At 44.5% G+C, this 21784-nt stretch overlaps 1 protein-coding gene across 1 annotated transcript in view; it reads left to right on the forward strand.

Moving 5' to 3' along the window:
* Window positions 1-3456: 3456 nt before the first annotated feature.
* LOC140720898 (NACHT, LRR and PYD domains-containing protein 3-like) overlaps window positions 3457-21784 on the forward strand; it is a 39653-nt gene continuing 21325 nt past the window's right edge. The window contains exons 1-6 of the mRNA XM_073035744.1: window positions 3457-3749; window positions 4870-4929; window positions 6635-6694; window positions 17731-17895; window positions 19346-19421; window positions 21485-21651. Of these exons, the coding sequence (XP_072891845.1) occupies window positions 19412-19421; window positions 21485-21651 (177 nt within the window). The 5' untranslated portion in view covers window positions 3457-3749; window positions 4870-4929; window positions 6635-6694; window positions 17731-17895; window positions 19346-19411. The remainder of the gene's footprint in view (window positions 3750-4869; window positions 4930-6634; window positions 6695-17730; window positions 17896-19345; window positions 19422-21484; window positions 21652-21784) is intronic.

Raw genomic sequence — 21784 nt, forward strand, 5'->3', positions numbered from 1 at the left:
TTTTAATGTTTTTTCCTGTTACAGAAATATTTAAATACAGTGTTAAATTAGCTTTGTTCACAGTTGAAGGTGAGCGTGAAATGTTGAAGTAGTTAGTTCGTTTTCAGCAGAGAAGCTGCTCCCTGCTCCGAGGAATGTCTGCGTGTCAGAATTTGCCCTGCAGACAGGCAGCAGCTTGCACCCAGAAAATTGCACTGTGAGTCTCACAGAGCAGCAACATCGGCCCCTCCCCCATAGTTACTAAATGACCCTCGTCTGATGGTCTGGTGTGAAACTAGAAGAAAACGACTTGAAAATATACCCACAGGGAGACTAAACGTTCTTAGTAAATTAATGTGAGAACAATTCAGCTTCTGATATTTATTTCTGATCTTTACTTCCAGTTGACACGTTTCCCATGTTTTGGATTAGTGATCAAGAAGATATTGACAAACAAGAGAACATCTGTAGATGCTGGAGCAACACACACAAAATGTTGGAGAAACTCAGCAGGCCAGGCAGCCTCTTGGGAAAGAGTGAACAGTCAACGTTTCGGGCCGAAATCCTTCGGCAGGACTCCTTTCCCAGATGCTGGCTGGCCTGCTGAGCTCTTCCGGCATTTTGTGTGTGTTGCAAGAAGTTACTCGCTCTATTTTGTCCCTTCTGTCGGTCGTGGTATTTGTGTTCTTGCATTATCCTGTCTGCACGGTTGAGATTCTCCACAATTCATGTCAAGGTTAAAAACAGTTCCCAAATCAGGGGTTAAGATTCCAAAGCAAGTGTGCCAAAAGATGTTTAGTCAACACAGCTTCTGTTTCCAAAACTTGTGACTTCAGATGAATGCCTGTCGTTTTTCTCGTGACTGTGTTTATTGTTGGTGTTTTGAGCTGATTTCCTCAACGTCCTTTAAAAGAAAAGACTTTGATTCTGTTCAAGGTCTCGGTACATAACAAACAGTGGGGGTGGGGTGGGGACCAGTTACAGAATGCGACAAGCGGCATTGCAGAGCGAACACCATGATTTCACTGTGTGGGGCAGCAGGCTCGATGGGCTGAGTGGCCAATTTCTGGCTGGTCTGTGCACAAGAGAAGCTCTGACTACAGAGTTACTGTAAACTAAGTTAATAAGTACGGACCACGGCAAATAACCTACTGTTGAACAAAAAACAACTATTGCAGTAATTAAATCATCCAGAACGTTGACCGAGATGATAAGCAACAATGAACCTAGCACCGACCCCCACTGCACCCCACGAGTCACTGGTCTCCAGTCAGAGAGTCAAACCATCTTCCACCACTTACTGGCTTCTCCCGCAAAACCAATGTCCAAACCAATTTACCACCTCATTCTGAATGCCAAACCTTCTTGACTAATCTCCCAGGTGGGACTCTGCCAAATGTCTTCCTACATTGTACTGAACTATATATTTTTAATTCAGTAAATTAACTGTTCTCTCTCCCAGAGCAGTAAGTTTCACATTGTTCCAGTCTGATAACAGTCCAACAACATTCTTGCACATCATACTTTCACTGCTCTGGGGAGAAACGAACCATAAAAGTTAGGAAATGGGGGGCGGGGGTAGACACTTTGTGGAGCTGTGTCTACAAAGAGGAAAAATATTCTTGAACATCAAAATCTCCAACTTCCAGTAATTCCCTCCCTCTCCCTTCCCCCATCCCACCTTCACTCTGTCTCCTCTTCTAGCTGCCTATCACCTCTCATGACTCTGCCTTCTTCTACTACCCATAGTGCGTTCCCCTTAGATCCCTTCTTCACCTCTCCTGCCTATCCCCTCCCTGCTTTCCATCCCCCACCCTTTAATCTTTCCTCTGATTGGTTTTCCACCCTCCCCCACCTTCTTTATAGGGCCCCTGCCCCCTCCTTCTTTAGTCCTGACGAAGGGTCTCGACCCAAAATGTTGACTGCTGCTTTCAACGGATGCTTCCCGACCTGCTGAGTTCATCCAGCTTTTTTGTACGTCTTGATTTGACCACAGCATCTGTAGTATACTTTGTGTTTAGTACAAAAAATAGATGCATAACAGGTGTAGGCAGGTAGGAAAAAATTGAGGTACTTATGGAATCGAGAAAATGCAAGATAACATTGAGGAACGAAACCAGGAAGGCTATAGGGTGGCATAAGGTTGTCCTAACAGACAAGGTGAGGGATCATACAGATGTTTTAAAAGCAAAAGGATTTCAGGGGACACAATTTATTGTCTGGATTATCAGAATGCCAATGTACACATGGAGCCAAAACAGATAGAGGAGTTCTTAAGTGGATTTTTGCTTCTGTGTTCACTCAGGAAAAGAATCTATATAAGTGAGGCAAAGGAGAAGTGAGGCCACGGATGTTATACAAATTACGGATGAGTAAGTGTTTTGGGCAAGTTGGGCAACTTCGAGTGTATAAATCCCCAGTGACTGAGAAGTTCAGTCCTTGGACCCCGATGTAGGTGGATGCAGAAATTGCAAAGATGTAACCGTTATGTTTAAATTATGCTCAAAGACAGGAGAGCTACCAGAGGATCGGAGGATAGCTAATTTTGATCAACTGTTTAAAATAGGCTCCAAAATTAAACCAGGAAATTATAGGCCGGTGCACTTGACATCAGTCGTGTGAAGACATTGGAAGGACCGGATACAGGTGTATTTAAATAAACAGGACTGATTACGGATATCCAACATGACTTTATATGTTCTAGACAATCTATTGGGTTTTTCGAAGAGGTTACAAGGAATGTTACCAGGAAAGTTGATGAAGGCAAGGCTCTAGATATTGTCTACATGGACTTCAGCGAGGCATTTGGCAAGGTCCCGCATAGGGTGTTGACCAATAAATTTCATGCTCTTGGCATTCAAGTTGAGTTAGTAAATGGGAGTAGACATTAGCATAGAGGAGGAAGGCAGATAGTGGTAGCAGATGGTTGCCTCTCTGACCCGTGACTTGTGGATTTCCAGAGGGATCGGTGCTGATATCCGTTGTTGTTTGTAATCTATATCAATAATCTCGATGATAATTAGATTATCCGGATCAGCAAATTGGCGGATGACACCAAGGTTCGGGGTGTATTTGACAGCGATGAAGACTATTGGAGCTTGCAGCGGGATCTGCATCAGGTGTAAAAATGTCCGATAACGACAGATGGAGTTTAATGCAGGCGTGCAAGCTGTGCACTTCGGTAGGATCAACCAGAGTAGGTGTTACACAGTGAAGGGTTCAGCACTGAGGGGTGCGGTAGGACAAAGGCATCCCGGAATACGGGTCCACAATTCATTGACAGTGGCAGCACACCTAGATAAGGTAGTAAAGAAATCTTTGGCACATTGACCTTCATAAATTAAAGTATTCAGTACAGAGCTTTGCATGTTATAAGATGGTTATGAGGCCTAATTGGTTGCAAAGAAAGAAAAAGGAGAGATCCACACGGAAACCCAGACAGAAAGGTTAACGCAGCCTGTTTGTTTTCCTCTTTAGGGTTGCTACATTGACCCCACTCCCACCTCCTCCCGTTGTCAGTCCCGTCCTGAGCCGGTGAGAGTTAGTGTGACCCGGACTGCGGCAGTCCCGCTCTACTCCGGCTCACCCAGCCCTGTCCATCTGTAATGAGCGACGGACACATCACAGCCGAGTGGCCTCGGGAGCAGCAGCTCAGACGCAACTCTCCGTACTGGGTGAGCACACCGGTGCAGAACCAGTGTCGGTCACCCGGGTAGTCAGACTGTGATTTCCCGGGACCACACTGAATGCCGTCCGGTTAAACATCAGAGGTAAGTGTTGTCTATGATTCTGCACAACGATTCAGCGTTTACAGCGAGGCTTGGCTTTGGTCAGGATCGGGAGTGAATTTAGTGGGAGAAGGGAGTCCTGACATGTTCATGTTAACGAGTCAAGTTACTGTCGGAATGGATTAAGAGAAATGACATCTTTGCCGTCAACCAGAAATACTCTCCTGGGTGGTTTCTACTGAGTGCGAGCAGAAAGCATCTTTTACCCCGGTAGTGACATGTGAAACATCCCACGGGGCAGTGACCCGTCACCGATCTCTCTCAAACAAGAGAAATTCAGTAAATGCTTGAAATTTGTGTAACACACACAAAATGCTGGAGGAACTCTGCAGGCCAGGCAGCATCTATGGAGAAAAGAACAGTCGACCTTTGAGACCCCAGCTAATGGATTTTACATCGCGTCATTGGTTCTATCACTCTTCCCTGTACCACAAAGAGTTAAACTTTCTTCACGCTTGAATGACAGTGTTTTCACTGGAACACTGGAATTTAGAAGGATGAGAGGGGATCTGATCGAAACATATAAGATTATTAAGGGATTGAACACACTAGAGGCAGGAAACATGTTCCCGATGTTGAGGGAGTCCAGAACCAGAGGCCACAGTTTAAGAATAAGGGGTAGGCCATTTAGAACAGAGTTGAGGAAAAACTTTTTCACCCAGAGAGTTGTGGATCTATGGAATGCTCTGCCTCAGAAAATAGTGGAGGCCAATTCTCTGGATGCTTTCAAGAAAGAGTTAGATAGAGCTTTTAAAGACAGCGGAGTCAAGGGATATGGGGAGAAGGCAGGAACAAGGTACTGATTGCGGATGATCAGCCATGATCACAGTGAATGGTGGTGCTGGCTCGAAGGGTCGAATGGCTTACTCCTGAACCTATTGTCTATTGTCTATAAAACTGCACCATCTGGCACCAACAAACATTCCACTCTCAAAATCACTGAGACATTTCATCTCCATGGTGATGTTTGTTGGAGACAGAACGTACCCTGTACTAAGGAACAGGATAGAGGGAGAGACCTGCTGGTAACGCTGTGGATTTAGTTAATGATTATCACCAAGAACTGACTGAACATTAACCAGGGTGTGTTCATTCCTTACAGAACCCGTAACACATCCTCACTGGGACAGGGTGGTAACAGAACCTGGAGCCGCGGTACAAGGTAAGAAGCTCTATATATTGAAATATAAACATCACAAAGGCAGTCAGACACTTAAATGAACAATGAAATGAGATTGATAAAGTATTGTGTTGATCGACATTAGAACTGTAGCGAATCGCTTTTAAGTGAATTAACAATTCCCTTCATCTAATTGAATGCATCGACTTCCTGTGCATGTCCCGCGGGGAACCGGGGCAGCTGATAGTGTTATTGGAATCGCCGCTCGTTCAACCCAGCTCCGAATCATCAGCAAAGGCTCGGGAGGTGCGAGCTTCCCGCATCTCGGAACTGTCCCCGGGCTACTGCTTGCAGCAGCAGGAGGCCGATCCGTCCCCACTCGGGGCTTTACCGATCCCCGACCGAGGGAACTGAGGATTCGCTTTGTTTATTCCCTCACTGGCAGGATCGACACTATCTGTCCATCCAAGACGGCATTTTGGTTGGTGGTCAAAAGTATGGAACCACCCACATTGGAGTTTACAGCCAGGGCGGGGGTTGGTCGTGGGGGAAGTTGGTGTAAGGAGTTGATTGTTCCATTATATAGTCGGTTGGTGGGACCTGTTGTGGATCACCGTCTGCAGTGTTGTTTCCCTTCCGTCAGATGTGAGTGGGTAGGTGGGAAATGAAAAGAGGGTTTACCAGACAGGTATCTGCCCCCGTGAGTTTTTCTATGAGGAATCTGTTGTCATCTTGACTTGTGTTACATAAAACAGGGGAGACCTGCTTGTATACATCACAGTTTTTTTTTAAATAACAATGTACATGATTGTTTCTGCGGAAATATGGTAAAATGAGTGGGAAATTCGATGAGACATAAAGTATGCCGTGGAGTTTGACAGGGACGTGGACAAAATAGTTCCTCTTGTGTGAGGATCTGAAACCAGGCACTGCTAGTTGAAGACAGTTGAGATATTTTCTCTCTCTCTGTGGGTCTAGTGTGTCATGGGAATGACTGTCCTCAATATTTAGCAGAAGGAGAGTCTTTCAGTTAGTGTTGTAATCCTGCAGTGTGGTAGCCCTTGATTCACAAATGAGTGAGATGTTACAAGTGAGAGGTAGGATTGATGAGCCGAGATCACAGTCAGATCTGCGTTGGTCACAGTCAATGCGGGATGCCAATGTAATTAAATCTCCCATCAGCAACTTCTGGCTGACAAAAACACGTATCAATAGGCACTGTACTGTGCACGTCCTGTACCTAATACTGATTGTATGTCCGTGGTTTTCTACATCTGTAGCCCATTCATTTCAATGTTCGACATGTTGCACGTCCAATGACGCCTCTCTGCACAATGCATTTGCAGCGTGGTTATTTGAGTTACTGTCGCCTTCCCGGCAGATTGAACCAATCTCACTTTTCCCATTCGATCTCTCTCATTAAAAAGGCATTTTCGCTCTCAGAACTGCCACTCACTGATCATCTTCCGCGCCATTCTCCACAAAACTGAGACTGTTGAACGGGACAATCCCAGGAGTTCAGCAGTTCCTGCGATTTCAAACTGCACCGTCTGGCACCGACAAACATTCCACTCTCAAAATCACTGAGATCACATTTCATCTCCATGGTGATGTTTGTTGGAGAAAGAACGTACCCTGTACTAAGGAACAGGACGCGGAGTGAACCACTGATCAGGCTGTGGGTTTAGTTAATGATTATCACCAGGAGCTGACTGAACATTAACCAGGGTGTGCTCATTACTTACAGAACCCGTAACACAGCCTTAATGGGACAGGGTGGTAACAGAACCTGAAGCTGTGGTACAAGGTAAGGAGCTGTATATATTGATATATAAACATCATAAAGGCAATTAGCCACTTAAATGAAACTGAGAACTTATTGGGTTGTTCAACAATTGAACTGTAGCGCATCGCTTTTGAAAGAATTAATAATTCCCTTCATCTAATTGAATGCATCGACTTCCTGTGCACGTCCCGGGGGGAACCAGTGTATTTGGAGGTGTTATCGGAATCGCCGCACTTTCAACCCAGCTCCGAATCATCAGCAAAGGCTCGGGAGGTGCGAGCTTCCCGCATCTCGGAACTGTCCCCGGGCTACTGCTTGCAACGGCAGGAGGCCGATCCGTCCACACTCGGGGATTTACTGATCCCTGACCGAGGGAACTCAGGATTCGCTTTGCTTATTCCATCGCAGGCAGGATCGACACTATCTGTCTGCCCTTTACGACATTTCGGTAGGTAGCTGCTGGGAGAGGGCAAAATTATGAGAACTACTCACACTGCAGTTTACAGCGGGGGAGGGGTGGGAGCAGGGAGGGGTGTAAAGATGTGATGGTTCCATTAAATTGTCGGTTGGTGAGACCTGTTGTGGGTCACCGCCTGCAGTGTTGTTTCTCTTCTATCAGAAGTGTGTGGGTAGGTGGGAGATCAAAAGAAGGTTTGGCAGAGAGACATATACAAAATGCTGTTGGAACGCAGCAGGCCAGGCAGCATCTATAGGGAGAAGCACTGTCGACGTTTCGGGCCGAGACCCTTCATCAGGACTGACTGAAAGGAAAGATAGTAAGAGATTTGAAAGTAGGAGGGAGAGGGGAAAATGCGAAATGATAGGAGACCGGAGGGGGTGGGGTGAAGCTGAGAGCCGGAAAGGTGATTGGCAGAAGGGATACAGAGCTAGAGAAGGGAAAGGATCATGGGACGGGAGGCCAAGGGAGAAAGAAAGGGGAGCACCAGAGGGAGATGGAGAACAGGCAGAGTGATGGTCAGAGAGAGAGAGAGAGAAAAAAAAGGAGGGGGAAATTAAAACAAAATATATCAGATTGAACTGAAAGCAGGCACCGCCAGTTGAAGGCAATTGAGATGTTCTCTCTCTCTCTCTGTGTCTCTCTCTGTCTCTCTCCCCGTCTCTCTCTCTCTCTGGGTCTGGTGTCTCATTGGAATGGCCTTCGCAATATTCAGGAGAAGCAGATTATTACAATTAATTCTGTAATCTGTGCACTGTAATGGTCTTTGAAGGACGTGAGTGAGATGTTACAGGTGAGAAGCAGGATTAAGGCGCTGAGATCACAGACTAGATCGGTCACAGTAAATTCAGCATGTAAATTTTATTAAATCTCCCATCAGCATCCTTTGGCTGACAAAACACATCTAGTAAATTTAATGCTAAAGGGATTTTCATCAATCAGTAAAGGGAAACAGCTCAGCTATTTGTAAAGTATGAGTGATAGCGAGGAAACACACTGACAGGAGGAAAGTAACAGACACATTAATCATAATTTTATCTGATCGATCAGGTTACTTATTTCTAATAAGTGAACACTAATTTCAAGGTGAAATATATTCTTATCTTGCTGTAATCGTTAGGGTGTGGTTATCTCTAGTTTGTAATCTCGACACAGTTGCTGCCTTGCCCATTATTGTAATGGCCCCATTGTGGACAAATATTGAAGTTTGCTTTATCAAAGGGCTGACTCTGAGATCAGTGGAGCTCTAGACGTTTGGGGCACAGTTAAATCTGGCGAAAGGGAATGTTCGGTGTTCAAAAGAAAATATTATTCCAAAATCATAACTTTTCACCAGAGTTGACAGCGCCCGTCCTGCTGCTGTGCTTTTCCTATAAGCTCACAGGGATCTTTGCCCTCAGCTATTGCTACAGTTTATAGTCTGAAAATAAATTGATCCCTCAAATATACAATAAATTAATGCCAAGAGAAAATCTGCAGAAGCTGGAATTTCAAGCAACAAACACAAAATGCTGGAGGAACTCAGTAGGCCAAACTGTATAGAAAAGAGTACAGACGATGTTTCAGCAAGATCGGACAAAAAAAGAGACGATAGGTCAGAGCTAGAAGGAGGGGGAGGGGAGTGGAGGAAGAGGCGGAAAATGATAGGTGAAACTGGAAGAGGGAGAGATGAAGTAAAGTGCTGGGAAATTGATTGGTGAGAGATGCAGGGCTGGAGAAGTGGGAATCTGATAGGAGAGGACAGAAGGCCATGGAAAAGGAAAAGTGGGGAGAAACACCCACCGGAGGTGATGGACAGGTAAGGAGATAAGGCCAGAGAGGGAAAGGGGGATGGGGAATGGAGAAGGGTGGGGGGTGCGTTATTACCTGAAGTTTGAGAAATCGATAATCGTGCTATCAGGTTAGAGGCTACCCAGACGGAATATAAGGTGTTTCTTCTCCAGTCTGAGTGTTTCCTCATCACGGCAGCTGAGGAGGCCATATATGGACATGTCAGGATGTGCATGGGAAGTGGAATCAAAATGGCCGGCCACTGGGAGATACCGCTTTTTCTGGCGGACGGAGTGTAGGTGTTCTGGAAAGCGGTGCTGCCGAAAGGCCTCGGCCCAAAATGTCGACTGTTTTCTGTAGATGCCTCCTGGCCCTGGCCCGCTGAGTTTCTCCAGCATTCTGAGCTTGTTGCAATGAATTAGTGTGTTGACACCAACTGAACGGAGCCGGGATGCGGGGTAGCGGTTGCTCCCTGGAGCGGATCGAGTTGTGGACAGATACTGGATGTAATCTGTGTCACCGGGCACTGAGGCACAATAGGAAGCCTGGACCGAACAGCCCAATAGAATCGTTTGCTTGAATCAGCTTTTGTGTCATATAATGTGCTGTGGAGCAGGGTGTGGAATTACGTGCTGACTGATGTGAAGCCCAGGTTTATATGTGTGTTATCAACTGAATCTCGCTCACGGTGTGTTCACTTACTGTTTGCACCCACTAAGTTCAGGTACTCGGATTCGCTGGAACAGAAACAGAAGCTCAGACCAAGTACACACAGAGACCGTACTGGGTGGGGAACGTTGTGGTGTTTCAATACGTCCCCTCGTCATAAGAGGATTTCTAGTGTTTATACCTGTTCAATATTGTCTTTAAAATTGTGTGGCATTACGGACATGGATGCTCTTTTCTGTGTGTGTGTGTTTTTAAGGAAAACAGGCATACATCTGGCAGTGATACTTAAAATAAAACTCGATGGGCCAGATGTCCTAATTATGATCCTATGTCTTAAGGTCTTATGGTCTTCTGCTGCCGTAGCCTGTTCACTTCCAAGTTCAAAATGTTCAGCGATCAGTGACACTTTTCTGCATACTACTGTTGCAGCCTGTGATTATTATAGTTACTGTCGCCTTTCCGGCAGCTTGAATTAGTCTGGCCATTCTCCTCTCGTCTCGTGTTTTCCCGTACAGCACTGCCACTCATTGGATGTTTCTTGTTTGTATTTTGTAACATTGCCTGTAAATCGAGACAGTTGTGAGTGACAATTCCAGAGATATTCACACTACACTGTCTGGAATCAACAATCATTCCACTGTCAAAGTCACCGAGACCACATTTCTTCCCCAAGCTGATGTTTGTTTTGAGCAACAGCTGGACCTCTTGACCATTTCTGCTTGTTTGTATAAATGTGACAGAGCTGGTGCCACGTGATTTGCTGATCAGCATTAATGAGCTGGTGTACAGATGCACTTTGAAAAATTACCATTAAGTTTATTTCCGATTTAGAGAACCCACTCACATCCAACTCGGTGTTACTATAAATGAGATCTGGATCTATTTATTGATCCCCCATTTCCCACAACTGGATGGCACAACTGCGAACTAAAAATTGTCGTAATGACAAGGGTGGGTTAATAGAAACATAGAAAACCTACAGCAAAATACAAGCCCTTCGGCCCACAAAGTTGTGCCGAACATGAACCTACCTTAGCAATTACTAGGCTTACCCATAACCTTCTATTTTTAAAGCTCCATGTACCTATCCAAAAGTCTCCTAAAAGACCGTATCATATCCCCCTCCACCACCATGGCTGGCAGCCCATTCCACGCACTCACTACTCTGCGTAAAAAAAATCTACGCCTGACATCTCCTCTGTATGTACTGCCCATCACCTTAAACCTGTGTCCTTTTGTGGAAACCATTTCAGCCTTTGGAAAAAGCCTCTGACTATTCACATGATCAATGCCTCTCATTATCTTATACACCTCTATCAGGTCACCTGTCATCCTCCGTCGCTCAAAGGAGAAAAAGCTGAGTTCACTCAATCTCTTTTCACAAGGCATGCTCCCCAATCCAGGTAAGATCCTTGTAAATCTCCTCTGCACCTTTTGTATGTCCTCCATGCAGAATATGACCCGTCTACAACCACTCTTTGCCTTTTGTGGGCAAGCCAGTTCTGGATCCACAAAGCAATGTCCCATTTGCTCCCATGCCTCCTTACTTTTTCAATAAGCCTTGCATGGGGTACCTTATCAAATGCCTTGCTGAAACCCATATACACTACAACTATTGCTCTTCCTTCATCAATGTGTTTTGTCATTTAATCTTAATTTAACATAAAATCCAGGAATCTATGCATAATAATCACGAAGAACAAACGCATTTGAACTTGGCACAGTATTGCACTTCCCTCTAACAGACGGGATATTGAGGCTGAAAAGAGAAACCAGAACTGTTTTATCAGCAACACACGGGCATCATGGAAATGGTAATGTGTAGCACACAAAAACTGAATTCATCTCGTCAGGGGAATTGTACTGTGAGGCGATCAGGCTCAATTGCATTACTATTCAGATTTAACGTTGATCACTGTAGGCGTAGAAGATATGTTGCAGATCTGTTGTTTCAGTAGTCAAATTGGAGTGGATCCAGGTCACTGTTCAGACAGGAGCTGATATGCTTCAACACCAGCCCCTCAAAACACTTCCACTGTGGATGTAAGTGCCACTGGGCGATAGTCATTGAGGAATTTAACCACACTCCTCTTGAGTACCAGTATGGTTCAAGTTTCAGTTCGGAGATACAAGGAGTTAGTCACCGCTAGGTTACAGGAGGAAAGTAACTTGGTGACTGTCGGCAGAAGGAAGCATAATGAGCAGCCAGTGCATACAAGCCCCATGGACGTGCCCCTCAATAATGTATACCACTTAGAGTATACACCGAGCGAGAGGGACGACCTACCAGCTGGAAGCACAACCTCTATTGTCTCTGGCTCGGAAGAGAACAGAAGGGAAGAGGTCTACAGCGGGTATAAAAGATTCCATAGTCAGAGGAACAGAGACGAGATTCTGGATGTATGTTGCCTCCCAGGTGACAGGGTCAGGGATGTCTAAGATCGGGTCCATGGCATTCTATAGGGGGTGGGTGAGCAGCCAGATGTCTTGGTGTATATTGGCACTAATGACATGGACAATAAAAATGAAGGGGTTCCTGGGAAATAATATAGTAAGCTAGGTAGAAAGTAGAGAAACAAGATCTACATGGTGGTAATCTCTGAATTGCCTGCTGTGCCACATACCAGCGAGGACAAGAATGGAATGATTTGGCAGTGGTTGAGGAAATGGTGCAGGAGGCAGAGGTTCAGATATATGGTCAATTGGTATCTCGTCTGGGCAAGGTATGACGGGTACAATAGGGATGTGTTACACCAGAATCCCAGGGGAACCAAGATCCTTGCGGGCAGGTTTTCCAGAATGACTCAGGAGGGCTAATTTTGCAGGGGGATGGGAACTGGAGTTATAATGCTGAGAATGGGGTAGTTGGTTCAGAAAAAGAGGCAGTGTGCAGTGAAACTGCTAGAAAGGCAAGGCTGATGTTAGGGCAAAATTGCAGTCAATAGGATGAGTTGCAACGTAAAAGCAAACAAAATGGGAGAGGCAGAGGACAATAGTGACAGTATTGCAGTTGAAGGCGAGCAGTATATGGAATGATAGATGAACGCAGCAAAGTTACAGACTGACATGGGCGTCACTGAATCATGGCTGACAGAATATTACAGCTGGGAGTTTAACATCCAAGGATACACACTGTATCGAAAGGACAGACAGGTCGTCAGAAAGGGTGGCGTGACTCTTGGTGAAAAATGAAATCAAATCATCAGAAAAATGTGACATAGGGTAGGAAGGCTTTGAATCATTGTGGGTAGAGCTAAGAAACTGCAAAGTTACAAAGACCCTGATGGGGATTATATACAGACTCCCACACAGTAGTAATGACACAGTCTGAAAACTACAACCGGAGATAGAAAAAGTACGTCAAAAGGGCAATGTCACGATAGTCATGGGATATTTTAACATGGTAAAATCGGGTTGGTGCTGGATCCCAAGGGGCGGAATTTCTAGATGCCTTTAAGATGGTTTTTGAGAGCAGCTTGTGGTTGATCCCATGCGGGGATAAAATATTCTGTATTGGGTGTTGTGCAATGAACCGGAAGTTATTAGAGAGATTAAGTTAAATAAACCGTTCTGGGCTAGTCATCAAAATATGATAGAATTTACGCTGCAGTTTGAGAAGATAGTAATGTGGAGCAAGAAAATAGAGGATAAACTGAAAAAGTATCTTGGATCAGTTTTCACAGTGGAAGACGAAAATAATATGGGAAGAGAACGGGAGATTGTGGCTCAGAGGGAAAATGGAACAGCCATGAAATGGAAGAACAGACTCGATGGGCCAAATGGCCTATTTATGCTCCTATATTTCATGGTCAGAACGTTCAGTAATTGGGCAGCATCTTTCTCTGACACGATCCTGACATTGGGTCTTCCACTATTTCAATTTCCACAGATCCTATCCCATATACAGTTTCCCGCACATCATTTTCAATGTCATAATTATAAAAAAAAACATTTGATTCTTGTTACCCTGCAGGAAATGTGATCATTAATTATGCTGGGCAATGTCTCATTCAATAAGATAATGATAACGTGTTCAATTTAGCTTCAGGAGACAATGTGAGACGTATTCCCGCCCTCTGGTGACCCACAGCCGGGTTTTCCAGCACGATCTCCGGCCCATTCAGAGAACAATCATGTTCTCAGTGTTTCGTCGGTTGGTGTGGGAGTGTTAGTTTTTGAACTGGGTATGACCAAGACGCTGGAGCATATTACCGGAAGCAAAGAGTCTTGCGCGTTTTGGTGCTTGGGTTATAATCCGGGAATATGGAAATGGCAGTGACTCCGGGAATATGGAACTGGCAGTGACTCCGGGAATATGGAACTGGAAGTGACTCCGGGGATATGGAACTGGCAGTGACTCCGGGAATATGGAACTGGCAGTGTTTGGCTTCGGCAGATGAGACGTGATTTTCATTCTTCTGCTGAGAAACAGAAGTTTCCAGTGGATGGACATTGGTTGTTGGGAAATTACTGACTACAGCTGCCAGTCTGAGACTTGCCGGGCGGTTAAGTGGCAGGATCAGCTGTGAGCCCTGTGAGCTTGGGTGACGGGATATCACAGTTTTTCGCCCAGGTAAAATGGACCGGGGATCAAGCTACCTGTTTTTAAGAGGTGCTGAGCAAGCATTTTTTTATTCTGGGCTCCTTTGTTTGTTTCTGGAGTTCCTTTGGCAGTAATGACTGCTAATCTGAGAAGAGAATAAGTTCCTGCTCCATCCCGCACAGGAAGAGGCTGTGATTAAATGGTCTGTGCCGTTTTCACACCAGTAGTAATAGACCCAGGGGTTCGGTGTTTAAAACGTGTATGGAAATCCGCCCTCACTGTCGCCTGTCAGTCAGACAGAGGAAATCAAGCAGAAACTCAAGATGCTGGCGATCTCACTAAACATGAAAATGTTTGAAGCTATTCTGAGGACAGGTTGTGAACAGGAATTGTTAACTTTGCTCCTCTCCCTACAGCTGTTACTTACCCACAGAGCGTTTCTCATGACAACAGTTTCTTTCCATTACTTTCACCTTGAGATGGTTTCAATCTTCTGGAAATGGAACTGTGCCAAGCCACATGTTTAGTGATAGTTACTCGAACAGTAAAGAAACCACAGCTTCTCGCAGTAAACTATTCTGATCACACAGGAGGAACTCAGCAGGCCAGGCAACATCTATGGAAGAGTACAATCCAAGTTTCAGGCCGAGACCCTTCAGCAGGACAAACTCTCGGCCCGCAACATCGTCTGTACTATTTTCCATAGATGCTGCCTGGCCTGTTGAATTCCTCCAGCATTCTCTGTGTTTTGCTTGCATTACCAGAATCTGCAGAATTTCTCTTGTTTGAAATTATCCTGATTATTTCCTTCAACAATCTAAAGCAACTTTCTGACCAGTTCCATCGGGAACCCGACTGTTTTGGCCATACAAGACATTCTGTACAGTTCTGTAAAGTGCAAAGGATGTGGAGGTGGGGTCTATCCACACTGACAATATAAGGAGTTGATTGTTTCATTTCATTGCCTGTTTCTCAGACCTGAGGAGAGTCACCGCATGCCGTGATGTTTTTTTTTTCAGAACGAATGTCAATCAGATGGCCGTAGTTCAAAGAAGATTTAGTACATTGATAGTTCCTGTGTGTGCATTCCCTTTCAGGAAGTATCTGTGAGATTCCGTTTGTTTTCGCTGAATTACAAGAATCAGAGTTGAATTTATCTCATGCGCTGTTAGTGGATGAATGGAGAATATGACTCAAATTATTTTAGCAAAGATGTCGTATATCTGGCAGTGATATTTAGGATAAAAATTCCTGTAATAAATTTTACTGGCAGTTGATAAAAGTATGGAAGTCTACAGTCAATGGGCGCATTTTATGTACCCCTGTACCTAATGATGTGGCACTGAGTGTTTGTTCGGGGTTTACTGCGGCTGTACCACGTCCAAATTCTATGTTTGGCGTTTAGTGACGCTCTCTTGCACTCCACTGTCGGAGCACATGGTTATTTGAGTTCTTGCCGCCTTCCTTTAATCAGTCTGGCCAATCTCACTGAGCTCTCTCATTAACGGGCCCTTTAGAACCGCCGCTCATTGGATGTTCCTTTGGTTTGTTACCGGACCATTCTCTGTAAATTTGAAAGATTTATACGTGAAAATCCAAGTAGCTGATGAGTTTCCATAACACTCAGACCACTCGGTCTGGCACCAGCCATCACTCCACGGTCAATAGACAATAGACAATAGGTGCAGGAATAGGTCATTTGGCCCTTCGAGCCAGCACCGCCATTCATTGTGATCATGGCTGATCATCCACAATCAATATCCCGTTCCTGCCTTCTCCCCATATCCCTTGACTCCGCTATCTTTAAGAGCTCTATCTAACTCTTTCTTGAAAGCATCCAGAGAATCTGCCTCCACTGCCTTCTGAGGCAGAGCATTCCATAAATCAACAACACTCTGGGTGAAAAAGTTTTTCGTCAACTCTGTTCTAAATGGCCTACCCCTTATTCTTAAACTGTGACCTCTGGTTCTGGACTCCCCCAACATTGGGAACATTTTTCCTGCCTCTATCGTGTCCAATCACTTCATAATCCTATATGTTTCAATCAGATCCCCTCATCCTTCTAAATTCCAGTGTATATTCCGGTCAACGTCACTTACATCACATTTATTTCCTATTCAGATGTTTGGCCTGAATAACAACTGAACCCGTTGAAAATATCTGCATGTGTCTATGCTTTGAGTTGCAGGCAGATGATTAACAGATTCATATTAATGAGCTGGTATACAGTTGTACCTAACAAAGAGGCCATTTAGTGCATTTCCCATTTAGACAAACCCTCACCCATCTTGAATATGAACACGGATGAGATCTGGGCCTGATTATTGATGATTTGCATGTTTGTAACAACAGGCTGTCACTGGCAAGGCAGTGGACAAAACATTGTTATATGGTGGGGGTAACTTGGAGAGAGAGACCCGTCACTGTTCCCTCTAAACTGCGCGTCTGCGGAACCAAAATGCTCCCACGAACGGAGCCTTTGTTGCAGCGCAGTTGGAATTAAACACTGTCAGATAAATGTTTATGAAACCTGAATATGTTTTGTTGTACTGCATTTTTATCCTATCCTTTAATTAGTAATTAAAATCAAAAGTATGTTTTTGTTTTCTATTGTCTATCTTCATCCTAAATATTCATAGATGGATTTTACAAAAGAGGACGCATCTAAGATGCCGCATTTTTTTCAGTCTGTGTGAAAATTTCCAGCTCAGAGCAATGGTTGATTCACGCAGCGGCAAAAATAGTAATTAGTGAGAACATTGGAGACCGAACCACGTTACATGCTATGCATGTTAATCACGATTGAATATGGGACATTATCGTGCTTCCTGTTATAGACAAGATGTTAAATGTCAACAGAGTGGACAAAACTGTTTCACCGAGAGCCTCTCTGGTATCCAGGAAATTGTAATGAATAACACAAGAAAAATTAATAATAATTTCGCCATGTCCGAGGGAGCGTACTGTGAGGCAATGAGGCTCAAGTGCTTAACAATACAGAACTAATGTTGAGCAGCGAATAACTAGACGGTCCATTTACTATAAATTCAAGAGCTTTTCGGTTTTGTTTCCTGAAAGATCACTATTAATGCTCCGATAATCACTTTTACTACCTTTTCAGAACATTGGGTGTAGTACCTCCCCCATTCTAAGTATGAGCAAGGATGAGATCTGGGCAAAATTGTTCAATTAAGCATTCAGCATATCACGCATCATCTTGGACAGTCCCAGTTCTGATACTGGGTCTTCCACAGTGTCTTTTTACACAGATCCAATCTGATGTACCGAGTTTCAGCACTTTATGAGATGAAGGCAGGAATATGGCGTTGGGGTAAAAAAAAATCAGCCATGATTGAATGATGGAGCAGACTCGATTAACCAAATCACTTCATTCTGCTCAGATATCTTACATCTTACCATGACTGAATGGTGAGTCCTTCGTATCCAGTATCAGGATTTGTGACGTGTGAGGAACAATTACAGATTTGTTCACTGAGATCCTTTTATTTGTTTTCAGCGTTTAAATTTCAGTGAGAATCGCTTTTGAAACATTGTGCAGCAGTATTTTTTTTCTCTCCTTTGTATTGTTAATGTGCTTCATTATCTCTCTGGTTAAAGTTAGACCTGTGCTGAGAGGTTTATTGGAAGAAAAACCCAACTGGAAGCAAACCACGACTGAAGACGAGGGAACAGCAACAAGTGAACCAGCCCGAGGACTGAGAGCATCAACTGGAGAGAACCCATCTGACTCAGTTTCCATTGATTCAGTCAGGAGAAAGTTTGGTGAGTCTCATTCACTCGAACACTGGTCCTTTAAACATTACATATCTGTACAAAGGAAGATACAAAATAAGTGGAATCGACGGAATGTGCTTAGAAATACCAGTTACACCTCTGTCGGACCCAGTTGCGATCACTCCAGGTCTGGTAATGTGCTTTCAGAAGCCCAGCTCTTTAAAGTCACTCACATTCTCTCAGGGTTCGCTCATTTGAAGGTCCTGCGTCATCTGAAGTAGCTTTTGGTCAGTTCTGCTGTTTCCTCGTTACGTTATAATCATATCAAAATGCGTTGACAATTTCCTCCCTTTATAAGAACCCCTAAATGTGTCGTGCCGAAGTGATTGTAGAAATGTGGAATTACTATGAACTGCCCCAACATGCCATTGATTCCTCTGGCTATTGCAATCTGCAATGAAGTACTTACCCTCGAATATATTGTCGTGCAGGCCTCTTCTAAGAACAGACCTTTTTTTAAAAAAGCAAAATGTCCCAACATCGCATTTTATTCAGTCCTCACTAGCAAATCAGAACCAATAGTTTACATTTACATACCTTGGCCTCGTCAAGTACTTTTCTAGTAATTACATTGTCAGAGCCTGTGAATATGACATTAAGCAGAGGTGGAAATTCAAAGTTATGTTCCCATGGATGTTGTACATGGGACTTCAGCAAAGCCTTTGACAAGGTGTCACATGACAGCTCGGCCTCGATGATCATGTTCCATGCTGTCCGGAGAGAGCAAGTTGGATGTATTCAAAATTAGCTTCAAGGTAGCAAGCAAAGAGTGCTGGTTGAAGGTTTCTCTTCGCAATGGAGGCGAGTAATTAGTGGTGTGCCGTGAGGCTACAAGTTGGGAGCTTTGATATTCGTTATTTTATAGCAATGATTTGGATGCGATTGCACAAGGATTACTTGACTGGTAAGTTCGTAGAATGCACAAAACTAGTAGTTGCTGTTCACAGAGAAGATTATCGTAGCTATAGGGGATCTAAGTGGGCAGGGAGTGGTAAAGAGATTGTAAAGCTAACCTGAGCAGCAACGGATTCATGCAGATTTTGGGGATTATGTGCAGGAAACAGCCAGAGGAAGTGGATGTGGCAGGCACAGTCACATAATTCCAAAAGCAGTTGGGATGTGTAGATGGAGTGAAAAGGCCAGAAGGAAAATGGGCCCATCACAAGAAATTGTGACCATCTCGGTGGGCACTGTGGTTGGCATTGTCTCATTGGGCTGAACGCTCTGAATTTCGGCTCTATTGCTCTGTGACTCTGTCAGTAGATGCGCCATGTATCACTGGACAGACATACAGATATGGTGTAGAAGTTGTTATTAATGGGGAATGTTTAGTCCCAAATCTAACTGCTGCTGTGATACAGGGGATGGAAATACTGTCATATTTGCAAAGTAATCCTACTCTCTCTGACTCACTGTCTGCTTGTTGTGTAATCACCAGCAGGTGGAGCTTTCCAGCAACGGGACCAAAGTGGAAACAAGACGACAACAATCCGCAATCATCAGAATGGACACAGGTATGATCACAGGGATCTTTGAATCAAACTTTTGTCGTGTTTGTACGCAGTAGTTCAGATGAAGAAACTTGCACAGAGTTAACAGGGCATAGAAAAGTTTCATCAAGCAGTGTCGTTGATCCTACTGGTAAAGCGGCCTTGAGTAATTGATCAACCTAACAGTTCCAGCGCTGGGACTTGACACCGGGTAATGGTCAAATCACTCCACCCACCATGTAAAGATTCACCTGAATGAATGAAACGGGGACTCCTGAAACAGGTGGTCGTGAGTGAAACACAGACAGCGGTCTTGTGGTTTATGTAAATGTTCAGGGTCAGGGTCCGTTTCACCTCCAGACAGGCCCTGATGTGTAAGACATCGCCAACTTTCATTTATAAAACTCAAGGCCAGATGATGGGAACATTTCTGGTATTTCAGAGATTGTGTGATAACACAGCATTTCAGGGTTTGGAAAGAAAGCTATCAAGACCCCCGGGGGTTTTTCTTGGCTGCTGCGCAAAGGAGAAGAGAGGTGTTTCCGAAATCTGTTTTCTGTAGCAGAGTGGAGATCATTTCCGGTGTTGGGAATGGCTGAGGATCAGGAGGCAGCTCATTGTACATACATCTGTGGTCTGCCTCGGGGTTTTAATACCCCAATAAATGTCCGGGCTGCGGAGAAATGGTGAACGCGAGTTTCCAAATATTCTCCTATTGAGATGATCTTCTACCTGAATTTAAATTCCCAGGATTTCTGCTGGAAAACCAGGCATAACCAATGACCAAGTGTCGCTGTCACCTGTAGACATTGTGATTGTGCTCAAATCTCTGGTTCCAGGTGGAATAAAAAGATGTTACAGCCTGGAAACGGGTCCTTCTGCCCATCTAATTCATGCTGTCTATTGGACAGTTTGTGACCCAGGGTGATTTTCGCTTGTGGAAGATAATCGCAGTAATATTTCCCAGTATCACCAGACACCATTGCATTAAGATCCTGTGGTCATCCGTGTGTTCAGGGGCTGTGAATTCAGTGATCAGTATTACTGGGTCTATCCTGTTATTTTACAGGGAGTGAATGTGTCCAGTCACCGGTTTATTGGGATGGTCACCTGGTAGGATAAACGGTTCACATTACCCAGCACAGTACCACTCCAAATCTGGTCAGACAGAGTCCATTGCAGACTCCATTGCAGTCTGAATCAGTTTTGCTCAGATCTAAATCATACTCATATAACCTGCAATTCATCACTTATGTCAGGTGGGAAATCGAAACGAGTAGGGAAAGTACTGAAGAAGTTTTTGCCAGGCGGATTAGCAAGGGAAGATGATCGGGACACAGGAAACAAGGTACCAAAGCAGGGTCAGATTGAGAGCAATGTCCCAGAATGCAGTATGGCTGCAGCGGAAGTGGAGCAAATTCAGCCCAGAGACAGTGACGTCAGAGACACTGATCAGGACCCTGGAACCAGCACAAGTGAGGCGACTGCCTGTCAGCCCGGAAGCTCATTAAACACGGAATTGTAAAGACCCGAACACGGAGTGGGTCAGTAAAATAAGAGGGTAATGTGTTCACAGAATGTGGCAGGGAGGAGGGTAAAGGTGAGGCCTTGTTGGAGGGTTGGTCAAAGAGGGGAAATGTGTGGGTGAGGTTCATGTGGTGCAATGGGCAGCTATTACCCCACTACAGGAAATGTACTACCTGCTCTGAGGATTTCCAGGATGTGAATTGCAGGAAATGCAGCTGTCCGGATGAGGAGAGTATTTCCAGCTTGTGAATCAAGGGAAATGTATTCTCCAGGATGGAGAAAGCATCTCTGGGAAGTGACTATTAGTGACAGTCCCAACTTTTATTGCCCATCTAATGTTGAAATAGGTGAGAGGGTCGGATGGGGGATGGACAGGTTTGCATTAAATGTGGTCCTTCTGGTATCATAATATCCAGAACATTGTTGGGTCGGTTTTAAGGCCAGTGTTGGATATTGGGAATAGATCCATTTTTGTGTCTGTGAGCAGGTTCAAGTCATGATTTTTGTTGAGTTGGGTGAGAGCGGTGGAGTAATATTTGAGTTCTCATTTATTTTTGCAGAGCCAGAGTTTACAATCTCTGACCTCCTGGCAGAGGGCGGTGAATACCGACTGTACCAACTGACAAAGTTCTATAGAGACAGACTCAAACAAGCGATTGAAGAAAAGGTTGAAAGACTTGGTTGGATGTTGACAAAGGAGGGACATTTCAGTAGAGAAGAAAATGAGGTGAGTGTAGTTGGCATATTGTCTCAGAACTACCAGGAATAGTGACCAAAATTAATCTCCTTCACATTCTATGAATTCTGCATGAGAATGGAGACTTTGATCTCTGACTTGTCTCTCTCTGGTCTCAGCTGTT

This window comes from Hemitrygon akajei, unplaced genomic scaffold, assembly GCF_048418815.1.
Source record: "Hemitrygon akajei unplaced genomic scaffold, sHemAka1.3 Scf000048, whole genome shotgun sequence".
NCBI lineage: Eukaryota > Metazoa > Chordata > Chondrichthyes > Myliobatiformes > Dasyatidae > Hemitrygon > Hemitrygon akajei.